Genomic DNA, 21832 nt, shown 5'->3' on the forward strand with positions numbered 1-21832 from the left:
AAAACGAATGATGGCAATATTATTTCTGAAACTGAGTTGACGTTATTGCAGTTTTATGCGTCATGGGAAATCATTGTGTCCTGGGTTGCAGCAAATGATTATTGAGAGCTAATAGTGTGCGATGTTTAATATAAGGGGGAAAAAACAGACAAAATCACTCATAGCACCTCAGGGAATAAATTACGGGGGAAGGAGAGTGAGGCATCTCTGCAGAAAGAGAATCTTTATTACCACCTGCCTGGCTCTGTGTTGTGTCATTACTGGGACACACAACAAATTTCATACTTACTGTACAGCTGGTTGAAAACTCTGTTGCCAGACTCTGCTGGGTAAAGCACTGTGTGTGGACTGCAGTATTTAATGAAGCCAATGCAGCCAGCAAATATTGACCTCTGAAATGTACTGGGAAGACATAGTGACTACAAACTCTTGAGGCCATCTGCGGAATTACTGCAATTTCTATTGCCATATGTTTGACTTAACAAGTCCACTGTCCTTTCATTATATGCCTAATGTTCCTCAGTGAATGAAGCCAAACAAGGATAGATTTGCTGTCTGCAAACTAGATCATACATAATTTACTTCCTTAACTCGTTGGACTTGTGCGGCTCATTGGCCTGTGGTGTCCGGTCACTGAGTCTCCTCTACGTTCTGGTCCCTCGGCAGACTGAGGCAGATTTCCCTCTTGCTGACCTTCTGCAGGGCAGGCTACCGCTCCGGTGTTGTGGTGAAAAGCAGGATAGTCTCAGGAGGCTGGCATGCGCCTGGGTGTGCTTATCAGCAGGAGGAAGAGAGAAGCTATTTTCCCCTACCCTTCATTGAAGGGCACCAGGAGAGACTCAACGCAGGTAGACTAACTAACAGTGTAAGTGGCTATTAGACTGCAGAAAGAGAAGAAATGAAAATATGCTCATATTTATGGATGAAGATATTAAGTAGAATGTATTATTTTATTAATGATCTATTTTCCATGCAAAATTTAGGCTGCCAAACTTAGTTTAGCAGAGTTCAGTCACTCCAAACACCCAAATCCACTGACTGAGTTCAATGCAGTGGTGGAAAGAGTACCAGAAAATGTTACTGAAGATGAAACATTGTTACTTTGCTGGTATTTTACTGTAGTAGTAGTACGAGTGAAAATATATGTAAGTGACAGTAAAGTAATTTAAGTAATTTAAAATGTACTCAAAGTAAAAGTTATTGAGTTTTATTTAAGATACAATAATTACTAAATCTTTAATTCTTAAAGGAAATTCTTAAAGGACTAGATACCAAAATTCAAACAATATTCTTTGAATTGGAATTTTGGAGATCACAGAAAAGTACACGAATAAAGTCAACCCAGATCTGTTCCCATGTCTTTTGATGAAGTGTTCACTCTGGAATGCTCCACAGTTTTTCAGATTATCAGTTCCCGCTTAAACAGGTCAAAAGTAACAAAGTACATCACTTTATTACTTTACCTCCTTGTAAAGTTCAATAACAGAAGTGCTTCCTGTAAATGATGAACAGGATCACTCAGCTGCAAAGAGGCAGGCACGCCGCATGAAATATTATAGCTTCATATTACATCATGGGCATGGAGTACATCAAGCACTTTTACATTTAATGCATTAAATAAATTTAACAGCAACTATGTATTACTTATTTACTGAAGCAGAAATGTCCATATCAAACCTTAACTTTTACTTGAGCAACTTCATCTGGGTACTTACTTTGACCTAAACAGAACATTTGAGCACTTCTTCCATCAGTGCCAGTTTCTGATGCTCATGGAGAGAGCGTACAAAATTTGTACTCTGTAATGGATGTGATTTAAAATGTAGCTAAGTGCAACACTTAAGCAAAAAATGGACTTAGGCAAAAGTAAAATTACTGGCTTACTAAAAAGGTACAAGTGCACAGAAAACTATTCAATTACCTTAAGAATAGCAGACATAATTATCCACCCCTGATTCAGTGAACTGAACATTTAAATACAGCCTTGACATACTGAAGATTTCTTTGTTTTCATCATTAACTGAGCCAGACAACTAAGAAAGTCAGATATACAATCATCCTTCTCACACAGCTCTCCCTAATTCTCTTCTGTCTTGAGGGCTGGCACTCACCTGTTTTGAACTGTACAGGTGCAAACTGCAATCTCAGTAGGTGTAAAACAGACTGAGAGCTGTGAAACATGCCCGCGTTACCATCCACTGTCCAACTCTTGCAGCCCACACAACCTACTTCTCACACTGCCTTAACCTCGAGTCTCCTTATTAACTCAACCCTGCGGTATGAGCGCCCTCACACCTTACACACCTCAGCGAAGGCCTCACCAGGTGGTCAGTGGCTACAAAGGAGAAACATGTCACTTTGCCCAGCTCTTGGAATGAATATGTACAATGATTATATTTCACTGTTCTTACATGAATCAAAAATGTTAATTTTGGCCCCCACCCACTCACTCCCCCATTTCTCCAGTGAGTTTCAGACCAGCCCTGGCCTCGCCCTTCACATCATCTCCGAGTGCTGGAGGTCTCAGCAGAGCGGCAGTGGAGCGAGTGGTGATTAAGTTGGAAGGTCAGGTGGAATTGATTCCTTTCCCTGCGGTACACCCTTGCACCACTCAGACTGAAGATGAGCACCAATTTGTTTTGGAAGTATAGGATTATTTTGGAGATGTAAGCTGTCCTGCTTCCCCTTCTTTTCTGGCCTCTCTCTCAGAGCCCCATCGGCCCTTCCAGGACCCTCTGGCGCTGGCCCAACTTTGTGCAAACTCAACTCATCTCTGTTAGCTAGAGCCGGCAGTGGTGAGGCGCTCGGCGAACAAGGCAAGCCCTACAGAGATTGGCTTAATTGAGCTCAATTACGTCGATGAGATGGCATGCAGTAGCCCTGAATGATCTCTTCTAATGATTCATTACTGCATCTAATCACCCATTTAGCTCACGGGGATAACCCACTCTGTTTTAGCACCACAAACCAAAATGATTTGCCCTTGTGTACAGTCTATTGGTGTGTCATTTTCCAATCTGTGCCTGTGTTGGACAATTCAGTGATGCAACAGTCTTTGGTGACATGTCACCACTTTTGAATAGCTAGATCTCTTAGCAGCAAAAGCTGGTATTTAATATGGAACAGCATACTTTTTGATTCATGTGTCACACAAAAAATCTGCTGTTTTTGTTTTAAATTGTGTTTTTTTCTGTTGAGATGTGTGGCCTATGTGTTTTTTTTTTTTTTTTTTTATTTTGAAGACAGCATAGGCAGACATTTGGGCGTCATGTACTTCATGTCATGTAGACAATATCTGAAGAGCGTGAGCATCAGTCTGACAACTTGTTCTGTTGTCTTAACGCCTCATCAAGAGGCGACAGCAAGCTGTAATTATGGACCCAGCTCCTTGTTTTGATAGAGCTGACTGACACAAAACTGACAGCACACACAACTGTCATCAGTTATCAAGTCCTCCCTCTTGTCTGCATGTTTATGTACCATTGGACTGAGCTGATGAAAAGAAACATTGAAGAATATATTGCCAGTTTACACAGTTTATCAGAGGAAACTGCACACAAATAATTACCTTTAACCATGGCCTCTTAAAAGATCTATTGCTGTCACATACAGTAGAAAACCACGATCACATATGAAACGGTCTTGAAAGTAAAGCCTCAAAGTCAGATGCTTAATAGTAGATTTTACAAAAGCTGTTACAAAAGCTCAGCTTCATGCACTCACACAGTGTGAGTGATTTCACACAGTTTTCACCCGCGTGACTTGCCTTTTTATGTATTCTGTATGTTTGTGCGTATGTGTGTCCATGCATCGTTTGCTGTAGCTCCTATATGTTTGTAAATGCTGTGTTGGTGGACACAGAGAGAGAATATCGAGTTTGTGCCTATCAGTATATGGGTGACAGATTGAGTGACTTTGTGTTCTGGACTTCAGGACTCTCAACACTTTTTTTTTTTTTTTTTCAATTCAGCCTTTTCCCCCTACAGATTGCTGTGCCATTGCTGGAAGTCAGCCGTCTGTTCTCCCCACCGTGGGTGGTGGAGACACTCTGACTGTGAAGCATGGCTGTAAAACGTGCTGCTGCTAAGTGGCTCTCCACATCTCCCAGGGGAAATGCAGACACTGCACTCTCTCTCACCTTGCTTGGTTACATATGTAGGATATGGGGAACTGGCGAAATGGGGGAGACGGGAGAAATGGGGGGAAATGGGGGGAAGGGTGGGGGCAATGCAATCATGACGCAGGTAGAAGCTGCCTGGAATAGTAATGCTATTATAATGATTTTGAGGGGATGTCTTCATAAATGTCTGGTCTCTGGGGATACAGAGGGGAGAAGCAGGGCTCTTGCATGGACAGGCTCTTTTTTTTAACCATGAATAAATTCATGTCCACTCCTGTGTGCTGGTGCAGGCTCTGTTTGCTCATCACGTATGCAGCTGGTTCTGTGGCTCATCCCAAGAGATGAAAGTTTGTAAACATGAATAATAATTAGGAACAGGTCGACAGGCAGGTAATCTGCATGTGGGTTTCAGAGGCATACTTGCCTAGCCCAATATGCATCCATTTGGGGGGGCTGTGCATTAGCACTTTGTTTGCCCTGAGACACAGGTAATGTTTGATCTCTTATCAGCGCAAACAGAATAGATGTAATTTCTAATTGCCTTTAAAGGAGATTAGACCCTATATAAAAGGGGGAATGGGTGGCAAATAAATTCAATGGCTCGTGGGCAGTCAGGGTTTTTGACTAGACTTAGATAATAATCCGTGTTAGCCACCACACACACACAGTAGAGCAAGCTGCAGCCACATGTGTGTTGAGGCTGTTTGAGTTTGAAATAGGGAGGCAAACAGTAAAAGTCTCTTATCACAAGGATGAATATAAACAAGAAGTTTAGCACGCGGTAACCCGCAGTCTACTAGAAACAACAAAGCTGTCCTAATTTGTCAATTCTTACATTTTCTGGCCTCGGCAATGTAGGGAAAAAATGGTCAATTGTGTAAAAACCAAACTGGCACATGGAATAGGCTAGTGAGCATCAAGGGGCCGGCTAAATTAGAACTCAAGAGTTTTATAGATTTGATAGAGAGCCTCTGGTGGCTTTAGGTTCCTGACTTGTTAACACAATGACAGGACACTGATGATTAATTTAGAGTTTGGGCCATTATTACTGTAGCAAGAGAGATGTTTGATCTTGAAGTGACTTTGGAGCAGGAGCAGGATGGATCCAGTCTGTTGCTATTCTGCAGACATACCTTCTCCTGGCACTAACAAGCCCCTGACAGCAAACAAATCTTTGACAAGTCCCCCTCCTTGCCCATCCCCCTTTTATAGATAGTCTTAAGACTTTAATCCGGATCCAGTGACAGGCTCATCCTCAGTCAATAGGGTAAAGAGAAGCTCATGCTAGGGATGTGTGCACTTGTCCAAAGGCTGGTTCAAGCACACATGCTCCGAATCTTAAATTGGAGCTCACCTCAAATGAAGGGTATTGAAGGAAGGAGAGACATATGTTTTGTGCAAGAATCACCAGTTTGATTTTAATTTGGTAGAATCTCATCTTGAATCTCAGGCTGTGAAAGTGATCAGCTCACTGAATGTACCTAGAAACATTTAAACTAAAAATTTCAAGATTGTACAACATGAATGAATTGACACTTTAGAGAGATTGATATTGGGCTGAAATGAAATTTAAAAAAAAAGAAAAAAAAAGAAAAAAAACTTTGCCCCCTCTTTAGCAGTCTCCATATTACAGGGGTAGACCCGGTTGATAATTATCTGATACATTAAATTAGCCAGCGTTCTTCAACTTTCCATTGCAACTTGCCATGTAATGCTCTTGAACTTTTAGAAGTATATGTAGCCTTGCATATGTCCTCCATGTTTTATGTGCATGGTATCTCTGTCCTGTCAGCAGTGATCCATGCTCAGTCACATTTCAGAGCTTTAAGCTGGAGTGTGAGAGAGGATCTGCTGGGTATAGCTATGTGCCCTGCAGGCCCCAATCTGTCTTTGTTAGGCCTGCTGCGCGGCCTATCGCACCTGCCTGGGCTAAGACTGATCACCACCGCCTCCACCAGCCCACGCTGCAGCTAATATAACAATTCACATGCACTCTGTAATTGTCACAAGCAGCATTTTAACTCAGTCCCTTGCTCACAGTGACAACCCCAGCTTTCACAATACAGTGCATGTTGAAAATGAAATCAGAAACCAGATTCACAGATCACAGTCAGAGTCTCAGTCACAACTTTCACTTAAATACAGTGTACAAAATATGTTTATATTTATACATATTGATCTTATTGCAGCTTTTTGAACTGAAGGACAACATTTTGTTTTTTCACCCATGTAATTCTGTCTCCAGAGTAACTGCACCCATTACAGTAACTTCACTCTGAAACTGGACATTCTGCAGATAAACATATCCAAATTCAGATCAATCATACAATATACAAAAGTGTCCAGTATAAAAAAAAATTGTCAAAAAATAAGCTGGAGCTTGATGATGTTCTCTGTGAGCTCTGTGAGATCTCTGCCTTATATTCCCTTTAGTAATAATAGTCAGCGTACTGAATGAAGTAATTACAAGTAGATGAATCGTACGGCGGCTGCCCCCTCACTGTTTCAACATAAAGCCCCTCTACATTGACTAGTTGTTAACTTTATCAGAGTGTCAATAGTCATTATTGCTTATCTTGTCTTGATTAGCCCCTGAGCCGCAAAATCAATTAGGCATAATCCAATCCTTTCCTGTCGGTCAAAAGTTCAAACTATATAATGGCTCACTGTACAACGTCAACCTCTCTCTCTTACATTAATTTCCTTCCTTCCCAAGAGCAGAGGTTACTATTAAAATTTTCAATGCCATACAATCATGACTCAAGAAATAATCTAACTTGCTAAATCATAGCAGCACTTTACCTGTTTCTCAGTGGGAGAGCCCAGGTCACACCAGACTAATCACAGGGCTAATAATGTTGGGTAACAGTTGTAAACAGCAGCTACACAGAATGTCAATGATCAATACAGATAAACACGAGACAGTCTGAGCAAGGCAAAATAACGCAGAGGATAGAGGTGGAGGACATGACCTGGCTTGGGTTGGCTCACTGGGAGGTGACCTCTCACAGGATAACTGAGTCTCACCATCCCAGGACAGATTTTTCCCAGCGATCCATATTCTATACTACAGCCTTAACACAGACATCCAGCCCAATGAAACCTCTTCAGGTTATTACTCTGTAAGCCCTGTAAGTGGCTCCATCTCTCTCTGGCTGATTACATGATCAAGTACCAGAGTGACTAAAGCAGTATGTAGGAACAGAACATAGAAGTAGTAATAATCCCCTCATTTCCCCCCAGCAAATCCAATTTCAACAGCATATTGTGGCAGATAGGTGTTCATCCTTGACTGAATTTGATGGAAGTCTGCAATAATATGTGGGCATGACTGTAATAATGCAATGTGACATTGCCATGAGTGGCTTTGTTTTTCACATGTCTTTCCTGGTGTAATTTAACGATCCATTGAGGAGTTGGAAATCAATGTGCTTTCTGAAAAAACACAGAAGCTAACATGTCTTCATAATTAGGTGGACAAATCTGTGAATCAATAGCCCATTGAGTTGTTGTGGCATCCAAAAGACAAGAACAAAAACAGATGTATGTTGGATGATTTGAATAATCAACATACTGTGGCTTTCATGGGGTGGAGAACAGCTGTAGGTTATTGAGGAATTGTCCCTGTTGCAGCCCTGGCCTAAGCCCTCCACGTCTCTGGATCAGGGTACACTAATTTGATTTCACGGCATGCCGTTGAAGATGCATTAATCTTTCCCAGACCATCGCATGCCCCTGAGCAGCTGGAGAAAGAGGGAGAGTGAGACACAGAGAGGGAAGTGGGGTCGGAGCTACGTGCCTCCCATGCTAACAATGTTCTCCTGCCAACAGAAGCGCATCCCTCCAGGCAGGCCGTGTAAACAGTGCACACCATCTCTAAATCACATTCACACCCTCAGAGACTTTCTCCAACTCGCAGCCCCTCGCTCTCCCTAACTCTCTCTCTCTCTCTCATTCTCTCTCTCTCTACCTCCCTCACTCACTCTGAAAGGTGGGAAAGCATGGCCAGCTGGCTCCTTTTGCTGATGTCAGTAACAAGTGATTTTCTTCATTTGAAGAGGATACGGTTGTCATCTGCTTTGTTTATTAGTGTTGTCTTTGGCATATCTGATAGCGCTGCTCCACGGCAAATATGCTGACAGTGTTTTGACTCATCCGTCAAAATGGATGATAATATAAAAAATCTATATTAAATGCAGTACTTTCTCCATTCTTATGTTATGTATCACATCTTCCATCATATTTGATCTTTAAGTACCGTGAGCGATAATGGTTTTGTGAGACCAATGACGACACCGCTTATAGCATTAGTATTCTGCGCAATGCACTTCCAGTTCTCATACATATAGTCTGGACCCTATAGCCTGGCCGCCAGACAGCTGTGTGCAGTGATAACCGCTGTCACATAATCAAAGCTAATCCATAGCCGTTAGGCAACTTCTCATATCTTACTTTTCAGCAAAGTGAGAAAAAAAAGATCCATCAATGAGAAAATGTCCCTAAGTCGATTCTGGTCAACGGAAATCAAAGAAGAAGGGGGAGAAGAGAGGAGGGAGATAAAGGGGACCACCACGGACTCTTTCTTGCTGCTAACCCCCACCCACCTCCTGTCCCATTGGCCCACCCAGCTGTCATCTCACTCTGGGATACAGCGCGGCTCTGCCAACAGCTTTCTTGTCTTGTTCCATTGATCCATTTTAACAACTCAGTGGTGAACGCATCAAACGCCACGTGCCAGGCAGGATCCATACCCCCTCCCTTCACGGTTTTCAAAGGAAATGATAAAGGCATGAAAATATGAAAATGCTCTTCACAGGGGTCTGTGAAGGAGGCAATTTCCATCATGCCCATGTCTATTTCCTATGTAGAGAAAATAACACATTTCTCTGATGTTCCGCACACAGAGCCATAGCGACTCTACCACTACTGAAGCTTACAGAGAGGGGTGAACAGATTGGGGGAGTATTAAATTAGGGAGGAGGCTGGCATTTTTTTCCTTAGCACTCTTTATTTGGTTTTCACCCCTGGGGTATGTAATCATAACCATAGCAAATCCTTGGATCAGCTTATTAGCATATTCATATATCCTGAGTTATTTGTTCACATAAAACTTTGTGGTTGTCCTTGATAAGCATTTTAACTGGCCTTTTGATTACGAACACAGTGGTAAATACATGGTGAGCAAAGCAGCAGAACTAGTGTAGACATAAAACATTTCTTTATTGCAGGTGTGTTTTGAAATTTTGGTCTGGATAGGAAATGAGCAGAGCTCGCCGATATAAAAATGTCACCCTCACTGTGCAGTTAATGTCTAAATATTAAGACTGGATTTATCATTTTTATCGAGTTAAAACAAATTATGATCATGGGTATTTACTTAAACACACAGTGGATTTTAGGAGACTTTGTTTACTCCTATAACTTTTAACCCACACTGCCACTGTGGTCTTTGCATGTCATTCATAAAACAATAATAAATCCACTCCACGCTCCTCCAAGTTGATTAGTCTTTAAATACAGGTAGGATCAGTGAGGGATCATGGTGCCAGTAGTAAGGTGAGCTGCTATTTCAGTAAAGAGTTTTTTTTTTTTTTTTTCAAGAGCTGTTTGCATGAAGGAGACGTGGCCACATTAGAATTTGATGAGATGCACTTGCTTGGTAAATAAATGAATTAATCCTGTCTATTGTCCTTGAGATTCATTCAGACAGTGTCCTCACAGGAGAGTAGAAGTTAATTAAGATCATCGTGAGGATGTGTTGCCGTCTCGCTGCTCATAAAGATACTGTGCCTGAGTGGAGAAGCAGTCCTTTTTAGGCTCGCTCCATTGTACACAATGCACTTTTTTTATCAAGAGATTTCCTAGCTTTTTGAAGATAATTGCAATCTGATTTAAATAATTTAATTTATCCCCACTGAATGCATATCACAGCAAAATCAGCAGTGTTAATTTAAGTCTGAGAATGTGAAAATCAACAATATACCAAGGTTTAGATAAGTCCACACCCATGAGATTTTACACTAAAAAAATTGACATAAAAAATCTTTTGGAGGTTTGATCACCCACCCCAAAACAATACAATCCAATCAACACTCATCTGCTCAAAATAACTTTCACTGGAAGATCAGTACTTAAAAAAAGGAAAATTTGTGGTATATCTTGCAGTCTTTTGAGGGCGTTCGCTATCCTCCATAAGTACGTTGGATTTGATGACTGTACTGTTCAATCTCGATGCCAATACCTTTGATAAGTGAGGGTTTTAAAGGATAATACCAAAAGCTTTGGAGGTAATTGAAGCAAGATCGCTCCTGGGATTGGAGCCTGTCCTGTTATATTTGCTAATAGTCGCTTCTGTGTTAATATTTGCTCTGCATGATGAGAGCACATCTGGAATTTAAAACATTAAAAGTCTGCAATTGAAATAGTTGAAAGAACGTGTGCATTAACCGTCTTAAGTAGTGCATGTATTCCTGAAAAATACATTTCTTTCAAAACTGATTCTAAAGACATTTTGTAAAGAGTGTGATTTGATCACAAATTGTTGACTTCATAAATGTGTACATATGTCCAATTTATGCCACATAAAACAACATTTTATATAGCAGTTTATCCGGTATAGCCATAAATGCAGTATATATGCCATTTAAAACAATGTTTTATATGCCACAAAAACATTTCCCAACATTTGTAGGCCTGCAATGTACATTTTCTGTGCACCCTTACACTTCTGATATTTAGTCTGAATGAAAATAAAAGACTGAAAACTGGCCATTAGTAAAAAAAAAAAAAAAAGTTGGCTCCAGGGTACTGATAACCAAATATGTCACCAGCATAATTGCTCCCACCAGCATAGTCCCTGAACTAATTCCGTCTGCAAATTCTGTTCGTCTCTATTTAAATCAGCAATTAAAGATGAATTTAAGAATTTACATGTAGTATTCTATAGCCAAGGGCACTCAAATAAACATTTATGAATATAAACATTTCTCGGAAAAAGTGACATACAATGATCCTAAGACCTGATTTTGTAATTTTATCAAGCTACAGACAGAACACACATTTCAAATGAGTTATATTTGATAAATTTTGCTCTAAACCAGAAAGACACAACAACAAATCAGCTTTTATCTTATGAATGTTAGAAGACATACAATGTTGTAGGCATTTTAAGATGGATAACTACAATATAAAAGTATTAATTACTTTAACTGACAATGACTCAAAGTAACCACTATCCTTATCATGCTAATGTAAAATTATACTTTTTAAATATATCTATGTTTTTCCTTCATACATACAAACATAATCCTAAATACTCTTTGTAACAACATAATTTTTATAGTGTGAATTAATGTTTATACATCACTACTTATTGTGACATGTGATTACTGTCACATATTTGGCCCCTAGTACCCTTGAATTTGTTTTTATGAAGGGTGTCTTCAAACTGAATTCCACTCAGTGATAGACACATAAAATCTCTGCATCTTTTGGCAGTAACAATATGTAAAATCTAAAAGCTGCATGATCTCATATCTCCTCATTACAGCTGAGTTTTTGTAGGCTTTATGTTTATGGCTTTGCAGAAATTATACGGCTCAGCACTGGATGTGCCCTGAGTTTTTTTTTTTTTTTTTTTTTTTCAGAATTAGATTAGAGTGTATTTAAATCATTTTTATTTTTTAGTTATCTATTGAGGCCACCATAGGCTATGGGCCCCAAAACGGCAATTTATGTTGCTTAATGGCCGGGCTCTCTGTATTGTACATTTATTTCTTTTCTGTGTTCTTATAGAGACAAGCAGTAGAGACACAGCAGTGATTGAAGTGCAGCCCTTAGCAGTGACAGTTCCTGTCTAGATATTAATGGAAGCCCACATAATTGCACATGCCATTAAGGAAGTACAGATGCTATCAGGGAGCGCACACATCGTTATTTCTCAGTGTAACACCTCATTAATATTTGTTGTTTTTTTATTTTATTTTTTTCTCTCCACCGCCCTCCCACTTTGTGAGGAGGAGGGCTGCCTTGGATGCTGTGCAGGATTGAAAATGACAGGGAGATGAATCTTTCTGACTCCAGGCAGATGTTTCCTGTTCAGCATTCAAATTAGAGACACACCCACACAAGAGCCTCCACAACACGCCCTCTGGAAAAAGTGAAACATTTCTGAAGATCATACGAGAGGTTTAGGTACCTCCGTCACATGCCTGCAACTTCTCTCTGTATTAAAAGGTCAGATGGCTGAGAGCGAGGTGTGATCTATTAAAAGTTGTGGGCAAAAACTGCCGCATCTCTGTGTAACCTTTTGTTAGTCAGGTTGCTGCTAGGTTTGTTGTGACCTGAGGTAAGTAGAGTGTGTGGTAAACCTGCACACATCATGTGCTGCAACCTGACTGATATTAAAAGGCAACACTATCACCTTAAACCTGTCAGATAATATAAAACTAGCTGAACGGAAGCATCAGTTGCCTGTTACAGATTCAACTTGGCAATGTGCTGTTCAGCTTAGCAAGCACAATCCTGATGGATGAATTCATCACTCATTATGTTCCTCAGTATCAGCAATTAACAGTGTGGGGTAGATGATCTTGATTCCCTCAATCCCTCTTGAGGGGGGAATCAATTCTCCAATCTGTGAAGTGCAGCACTATTCTATTCAACAGCTTCATTCAAAATACACAGTGATAGTGAGGCAGAGGTTACATGTAAGTACATTTTGCAGCTGGACTCGGCTACTATACCAGGATCTACCATCTACAACTAGCCAGAGAGTCTTTGCCTCATACGTTTGCTCTGACCTCCAGCATCCAGTTTTAGCATCGCTGTTGAGCCATAACACAAAAATCTTCAAAAATGAAAATACTGCTACAACAGGATAAATTACAAAATGCTGGAGGCAACATCTGTCCATACAATATTAGCTTGTGATATTGACAAAATACAAAAATATCACAAAAAATCTTTCTATCCATTGCCACCACCTAACACATAGCATAACACAGCACTTTGACAATGGTGTCCAACATAATGCCATGCCTAATTCCATACATTCTTGCATTAAAAACATCATTTCATATCACTATAGATTTTATTTAAGCAAAAATGCTGACATTTGATAGAAGTACTACATACTCTTTCCTGAATTTTAAGTCTTGCATCATAATTTTGGCCATGAGAACAGCAGAGTTTTAATATAACAGTGGGAGGCTCTTGACCCGTTTAGTGCTTTTAGACTAGGGCATGACCAGAACATGTGAATTATGTAATTTCAAGTCTATTTCTACTGTGTATGGTGTTTAACCACCAGGTTCTCCTTGATTTTCATTACGTGAACATATTACACAACAGTATAAACGGGGAAATCATGGGCGCAGCTGTTCATCTATTGGAGGGCAAATCCTGTGTAATTTCCCTTTCATGTCACATTGTTTAATAGGCTACTCGTCCCTCTGAAATACTCCTCTTATGATTTATTTTGCAATGTAAGATATTTTTGTCGAGCATTATAATAAGGCACAAATATGCTCATGCAATTCTACATGAACAAATGAAAGGAAAATCAATGTATAAAAATAGCCCAAAAATGTAGTTTAGATGGAGAAAATCCAAAATACCTCAAAATGTATGTTGTTTAAAATATCATAATCATTATCTCAGTTTGTCATATGGAAATACACACAGACACACACACTCAAAACATCTCAGTTTTAAGCAGTTGGAACACTTTCTCTCTCTCTGGGTAGCACACTGTACCACGGGTGACATAGTGCTGTATTTAAACTCCATAATTAGTCCAGATGACTCACAACACTGTATTAATAGGATATCTGTCATATTGCTTTACTAATCACATATTATGTATTCATGATGACTGATATGATTCCTTTTGGGGGAAAAAAAGCAAAAAGCCAAAGAAATGTATAACTGCAGTCATCAGGTAATTAGTGAGTCATTAACAGGCAATACATAAATATTACATATGAGTATACTGGTAACATTTTCTCCTCTGTGGAGCAATTCAGCTGAACTTAACATTACCATTTTGCCTGAACAAAGGTCGCATTATTGAATTTCTTCACTCAGCTTTTGAAATTAAGTTTTAAAACCATGTCTGGAGAATCTTATATACGGCCGCCTTACCCTCCTGAGTTTCTCTTTTCAGCATAAGAGACAATAAATTTTTTGGACCGGGACTGTGGATATTGCCCAAGAAGTCTCAATTCCTCTAATCTTTGATTCCATGATTTCTTTATTATTCCATAATGTATGCCCTCGGATGAAGGAAATATAAAGTTCCCTGATTATGGAGCAGATTTCATCATCCAGAATGATGTGTTATAAATTTCCCCCCTGAATATAAAATGGATCTCATATTCTCCTTTCCTAATTACAAAGGAAGAAATACAATCCCCAGTATCACTTGGGCTCAGATTTCTATTGTTGTAATATTTCTCAAGCCCTGTTGCTGTAAATGACATAGATGAGGGGGATGTGTGATATTATAAGGCCAATGGTGTTTAAAGTTTCATAGCGCCGCATGGTTATTTTGGTATTTGCCTTGTACCACATCAGGTTTATTGCATCAGGGCTTCATCGGCAAAGAAGAGTTAAGGAGCTATAATCTCACATTGCAGGGGAGTAATGTTGCACTTCCTCAGCTCCTATTGGCACTTCAGACTTATGGGGCAGTCGAGGTAAAAGTCACTGTAAAAGTCACTGAATGACTGAATTCAGCAAATTGGCCATGCAGCTCTCTATGACAAGATTATAGCCTCCCTGATTGCAGAGTTACAGGGATCCAGAGAGAGAGACTGCATTGTTACTTTTACATTCTCATCTACTGCAACTTGTTTTTACCATCTTCTCTTCTCTTTACAGAGTGTTTTCCTGAGACTTTTTCCAACTCCAATAAAAACACAGATTGCTCAACAAACCCCTTAAACGGAAACGAAGCAAGGGCTGTGAGGTTAAGTTGATTTATGTGACGATTCTTGAGCATTCTCACAGCAAGGTATTCACTCTCACAGCTCCTCCGATCGTATCCCAATGCTACTTCCTGCAGAGAACCTAATTTAATTCATTTACAGTAGAGACCGTGACTAATGACAAACAAACTCTTGAATGTAATATACAACTTGTCAGCCACATGCTGCATATAATTGTCTGCTCTCATAATGATCACGTTGCAGATGCAGAAGCACAACATTCACCCTTTAACAGCCTCGGTTTGGGCATCCCCTCTACTTGTGTGGCAATCCCACATAGTAACATTACTGTAATATATGACTTTGTTTACAGTCGGAGCCCTTAGTGCCACTACAGTTATTCATCTTCACCACCTTATTACTGTTATTTGCAATGAGGTAACAATTTCAAGGCAATTTTCCTGCATCTAACTAGACCAACTGGGAATTTGTTTGTTGAGAATGATATGACTGGGAGACATCACCATCACTCCTCCCCCGTATTACTGTCATGTTATGGAGCTCCAATATAATTATTGTATATGAATAATGCTGTGCAATATCTCTCTCTAAATGAAGCAGGGCCTAAATTGGCCCCACAAGGAAATCTAAGATGTCCAAATTGAGAAACTATTTGATGAACTGGTATAAGTTTTATATTATTTCTACTTTGAGATTAAATTACTCAGTATATAATGCTCTTTGACAACAATTCCACTCAGTCCACAGAATGCACTGTATATGCAATAGACTGTGAGACTATGGATGTGTATATACATCACCAGCAAAATCATATTAACAATAGGAGAAAACATTTCAACCTTAACTCACATTAGGACAATATTTCTTACTCTCCATATTGCAAGTTGCCTGATAATGTTTACCTGCTAAAATAGTGATGGATGGGCTCAGAGAAAACAGTGAAAGAAGAGTTAGCAAAACTCTGACCTCCTGTGGTTAGGGGGCATTCTTACATCACACAAACTTTTGTCCTGCACCTCATACCCACTAGCAGAATGCATAAAGCCACATTCATATTATCATCACAATTTAATGAGTATGCCGCTGTATAATCTTTGGGAATGGCATAAACCAATGAACAAATAATTGCTCCTATCATTTCTTTTATTGTATCCTGCATAGGCAAAACGTCCCTGAGGAATAGGTTAAGAGACCTATTTGTGACTTTGGGATAATTATTGGCATTACCATTTTACCCAAAATATTTAAATTGTGTTATTTCAGGACTTGGCACTCCCTGAGGAGATCACACCACCTGTGCCTGCTTCTTACCGTCTGAATCCCCTGTAGGCTGAAGCCTTCTCCAAACATAGACCACTGATATGCAAACAGACTAATGAGGGATTTATCTACTTCCAGTTTTCCTTTTGACTCATACATTCCGGCTTCACTTCTGCCCTTTATTAGCATAGTTTTTGTCCACTCTAAGATCATAATCCATTTGTATGTCCTTGAATTGAGCACAGACAAACTGCAAAGTCTGAAATCATCCGGCTGTTCAGTAATCCAATTAAAATTAGTCTTCAGCCCAATTTAAATGAGGGTTTCTGCTCATCGGCACTGCCAGACCAGCTATGCGGGGGGTTGTTAAGCATGTATTTCTCACTGTGGGTGGTTTGCCACAGCGGGACAGGAGGACCCCCATTGAAAGATATATTACACTGCGCCTTCATTACCCTCCAGTCCAATCAAATTAACCATAGCTGATAAAAGAAACAGTTGTGGTATGGCAAAAACAATGTTTTGCTACACTGTGCTTGGGACATCAGCTCAGTGATGTCAGCATGTTCTCCCTGTAGCCTATATGATTCCACTTTGTAATGAACCCACCTATGCAAAAAAAGAAAAGAAAAAAAGCTGCCACAGTTGCAGCCACTTTAATTTTTTCATGAAGTTATCAGTAATTTTTCCATAAGCCTTGATGTACAACCTGACATGGATTAAAGAATTCTCTCCACAATCTTCCCCAATCTCCATTTACTCTATCGCTGTTGTCTTTTTCCTCTGTATCCCTTCCCCTCCCTCTCCATCCTTTCCCCTTTTCAGAGATCCATACTTTCTAATTAGAGCTGATGAGGACGGGGACTTCATTACCAGCTGGCTATGAATCATTATGTGGTGTAATTGGCCCTCCGGTCCCATAGGAGGTGCCCTGCTCCAGCCGGCCCAGCTGGAGGAAGCTCAGTTGGCCCGGGTGGAGGCCTTTGTGCAGCTGAGGTCTAACTTTAACTCCACCAATTTCATTCATCTTCGTGTGAGTAAGTGCCAGCAGATTCCTATCACTGTTTATAGTCACTGGATGCGATGCATTGTAAATTCAAAATGGTTTTCCAACAGATGCTTGAGAATTGCCCACATTTACAGTATTGCTCATAAAGCTGATGTTGATTGAAATCTTTCTATTCCATAATCATGAGTTAATTAGCATGTGTTAATGACTTCTGAGATGCTAATCGAGAGCCAATGTTTATGCCACAATAAGGAATGCATTAAGGCAGGGGAGGGCAGTTCATGGGTGGTGCATGGCTGGCTACCGCTGCATGGCCCATCACTCTCTAATATATACATTTCATAAATCATGTCCCATCAAAGTAACTGATAATTGCCCCTATGATCACACACTAAAACATTTCCAAAGGATTCTCTAATGTTTTCCTCTTTCAATCTGTACAGTTATTGCTGTGTGCTCTCTCATTCAAGCCTTGATTAGCAAGTCTGAATGTGATGTGGTCTGAGAAAAAAAAAAAATTCTAATGTTGATTGCTAATTGAAAAATTAGAAAGTCAATTAGAGGCTAGAGATCTAATTAAAAGGGAATTGAATGAAAATCTTGCTCCAGACACGATTGCTCTCTCCAATTTATAATCTCCTCAAGGCTCTGATTCGCCTGGTGACTGAATACTGTTCTCCTCTGTGTTTTCCTGAAATGCAATTTGCTTTTCTAACATAGCCATCTGACAGACTGATTTGGATCCAATCACAACCCCTCACAGTGGCTGTGAGAAAGCTGGAAAAAAAGTAAAGTCATTATGTGGATGGGAAGTCTCTAAACAAAGAGAGACCTGTGTATCTCGCCCTCCTCTGAGGAAGCCTTGTAGCTCATTTTCTAATTCGGGCCTGCAGCTTACAGGGTACTGTAGCTATAGCTATAGGATCAGCCATGGGTTGACATGCTTGAGCAGTTCCTCAAATGTCTTAGTTAAGCGCCTCACCACTATTCTTAAAGGAATTGATGGCAAAATGAAGATGTCACTCATGACAAACTAGTCTGTGTGCAGAAGCTTGCTGCTCATCAGTTATGTTGTCAGACTCTGGGGCTAGCTCTGTCTGTCGTAGATCTATTGCAGCCCAGTAACACTGTAGCCTGTGATTACATCATTGTTTACCTGTTAGCTGGTATACCTTGTGGAGGGTTGCGGGCAACACTGGTTAATTATAAATAACAACAGCCCTGGGCAGTGCCAGATAATGTATCGACATGCCTAGTTTGTGATGCATGAGAGCCTGAGAACAGTTTGTGGCCTCACGATGGGAGTTCTTTGACAAACAGCTGTGTGATAAATGAAAACTGTGTTGGCTAACTGTAATCTATAGTTTTCTCCTGCTTCATTGTGTATTTTAACCTAATATGTTATGGGGTTTTATGGGTATTGCTGACTGCTGCAATTTTTTTCCTCTGCCCTAAACATTTTTTCCTGCCTCCTGGTGAGGCGCTGAGGAGATCCATGAAAATGATTGATTGAGTGTAGGGATTGGTATCTGAATAGGGATAGATGAAAAGTAAAGGACTTAGCAAGCCCACACTTGCCAAGCCAATGGCGCAGTGTCTCAAGCACAGAGTCTTAGGGGATATTGGCTTAATGTACAAATATGTAAAGGTTTAAGGGATATCCGAAAGACATCACAAGCTGAATAATGTTACAGACACAATACAGACACAATCTAATCCATAAATGGAGCGCACACTGCTTTGTTTTATATTCTACGATGTGTAAAAAGCACTCTGCAAACAAATTGAATATTCATTTGTTCAGTTTGGGGTGGGCTCCACTAAGCCATTTATCCCACCTCGTTATCTAAGGCATCCTCACTCATTGACAGTGAGGGCAAGGACAAACGTTCACCTTCACTTCAGTGCTCGGTCTAGTTTTCTCTGTGGTAGACAGAGACCGCTGAAGCAGGCTGGATTTTCTCTGCAGCGGTTCTTTATCACCTCACTTTGAAACATCCAGGATGATGAATCGGACTTTGACTACAGGACTGCAGGTCTAGCTTTAATCATTTATGTTTTTAATTCGTATTCTGATTAGGTTATTCTTTCTGGCTACACATCCACCCTGAGTTGTTTTTTTTTCCAATACTGCAGGCTTTCTGAACTTCTGCTAGAGTTTGGATTTTTACTATAGTTTGGTTTCAAACTATAGTAAAAAAGAAATGTGTGTACTAATTGTACTAATACAGGATTGATATAGTACTGACACAGGATTGATATAGGGACATCTGCAATACCTCCCACCGTATTTCAGATAACAAAATTTATCAAGGCTACCAGAATTCAGTCTTTCTTTACCCCATTCTTTCCTTCCTTTTTTGTCTATGTGTGTGTGTGTGTGTGTGTGTGTGTGTGTGTGCTGGGATGTGGGGTTTGCGCATTGTGTCTAGTCACTTAATATTGTCTACCATTTTACTGGTATTTTATCTTTCCCCTTACAGGAAATGAGTCTGAAATGGACTTCTGCGAATATTTTGTGTTTGGCACTCCAGCCTCTTAAGTAGATTGACTTGTGGCTATTATAGGAAAAAAATAGGCAGGGCTTTCTGTAATAGTCCTTTAAAAAGCCATTAGGGAGTCAACAGTAATAAATTATGAACAATACTGTAATGAGCTTGCAAGAGAGGAACCCCATAGAACTTATTAATGATGACTGGTCACAGACACTTAATTTAAAGTATTAACTCTGATTCATTTGTTAATATTTATCAGAATAGGAGAACGTGTGAAGAATGACTTGGAGGAACAGAAACGTTATTAAGCTGGGAGACGAAAATTACTTATGCTTCCTTTCCAGGGCACTGGCAACTCTAAGTCCACAAATGAACTGCCATACTCAAGTGCCAACAGGACTTAGACCTCATCCACTGCCTGGTACATGTGCTACTCCGAGGCTGTGAGAATGACAGTGACAGCGAGGAGAGAAAAGAAAGAAAGACTGGAAATGTCTCTAAGGGTGTGAACCTAATTTACACAAAGGTTTATGCAGCCTGGGTGAAGGGGTAGAGGACCATGGAGACAAAGTGTGGACAGCCTGAGGCAGGGCAGACACCCCAGAACCCCAGCAGACCCCAGCACATAAACATTCAAGTCGTTTTTGGAGCGAGGAATAAGGGAAGAGGGAAGAGACGGGTGATGGAGATAAACAATGGGGGTCAGGGTCTTACTCGGTGTCTCTGGTGGCTCATCTCCCTGTGTCTTTATATCCTGTGGGGTGACCAGCCTGCCCCTGCTCTCCGTGGTGCTTTGTCCCTGCAGCCGTGGGTGACAGGGCCTGCAGAGAGGGGCGGGGGAAAAGTCACTCCCATCTGGTACAGTCGGATCAGTGTGGTCTGAGATGGGGGCAATGGGGGCCATGTGTCCCTCTGCATCAGTGACAAGACGGTTCTGCCGATGATGACACTCTGTCCACTGGGGATTGCTTGTTTTCTTTGCTTGATAGAAATGGGACAAAGGCTTTACTTTCTGTGGGATTTTGATATTTTTGTTTTCTGCACAAAAAAATCCTTTGGTTCCTTTGGTGGTTAAGTGGGATGATGAGCCTGTGAAAGCAATATTAAGGAGGGCTGAGTAAGAGTAGAGGGTTAGGTGGCAAGCTTGACTATTATTTACCTCATGAAATGAGCATTTTTATCATTAGTATGGTAAAATCAAGCTGAAGTCCTGGGCTTTTATTACTTCACTTTCTGGCACCACATTTTGACTTTCATGGATCACAATTAAGCCTCATATTAATGAGTCTTAAAGGTTAGAGGTGTGTCTATTTTTACTCGTGATTAGCACTTTAATTCCAAAGTGTCAGTATTTTTCCTAGAATAGACCAACACAAAAACCTAGCATTTTAATCGTGTTAGCGCTTCAAGTAGGGCAGATTTCACGCTGTCTTAAGTACTGGTAAATATCTACATTCCTTGCAGGCATTCATATGAATTACTCTCATCTGATCTTCAGTCCCTTAACATGTTTCCAGGGCCAATGGAGACACCCTGAAAATAATAGTCTCCTCTTTGCATGTTAGAATGATCACAAATGGTAAGAGCTCCCCAGCCAATATTTCTGATTACCATTTCTAGCTGTGATTGTGGCAGTCATTTTACATCTACTGGTCATCCATCTGAATGTGCGGTATATTTGGCCCTCTGTGGATATTTTCTAACTATATGCAGTGGTATAGTCTGAACACATCCATACACCCTTTCTCACAAATAATGCATTCACTGAGTGTGCGCTGCGAGCGCTGCAGTCATGTCTCCGTTTAGATTCTGCCATCCCACTTCTTCATGTAATGGATGCAGTGTCTGGGAATTAAAGACATTTAAAACTACAACTTCAAATGAAAGGACACAGATGGAAAACGAGTGAAGTAGCATCAACATTTGTTAGTTGCTACAACAGAAAAGAAGAAAAGAACAAGTACACCCCTTACACAGTTTAGCATAGTTACACTGCTCA

General features: G+C 40.3%; 1 protein-coding gene across 1 annotated transcript in view; it reads right to left on the minus strand.

Annotated features, from left to right (window-relative positions):
• The window catches only part of tmdd1 (transmembrane and death domain 1), a 40731-nt gene extending 19994 nt beyond the window's left edge, over positions 1-20737 (minus strand). Inside the window, exon 1 of the mRNA XM_030054792.1 lies at positions 20548-20737. Coding sequence (XP_029910652.1) covers positions 20548-20737 — 190 coding nt within the window. The remainder of the gene's footprint in view (positions 1-20547) is intronic.
• Positions 20738-21832: the final 1095 nt, after the last annotated feature.

The sequence above is a fragment of the Myripristis murdjan genome, chromosome 7, assembly GCF_902150065.1.
Source record: "Myripristis murdjan chromosome 7, fMyrMur1.1, whole genome shotgun sequence".
Classification (NCBI taxonomy): Eukaryota; Metazoa; Chordata; class Actinopteri; order Holocentriformes; family Holocentridae; genus Myripristis; species Myripristis murdjan.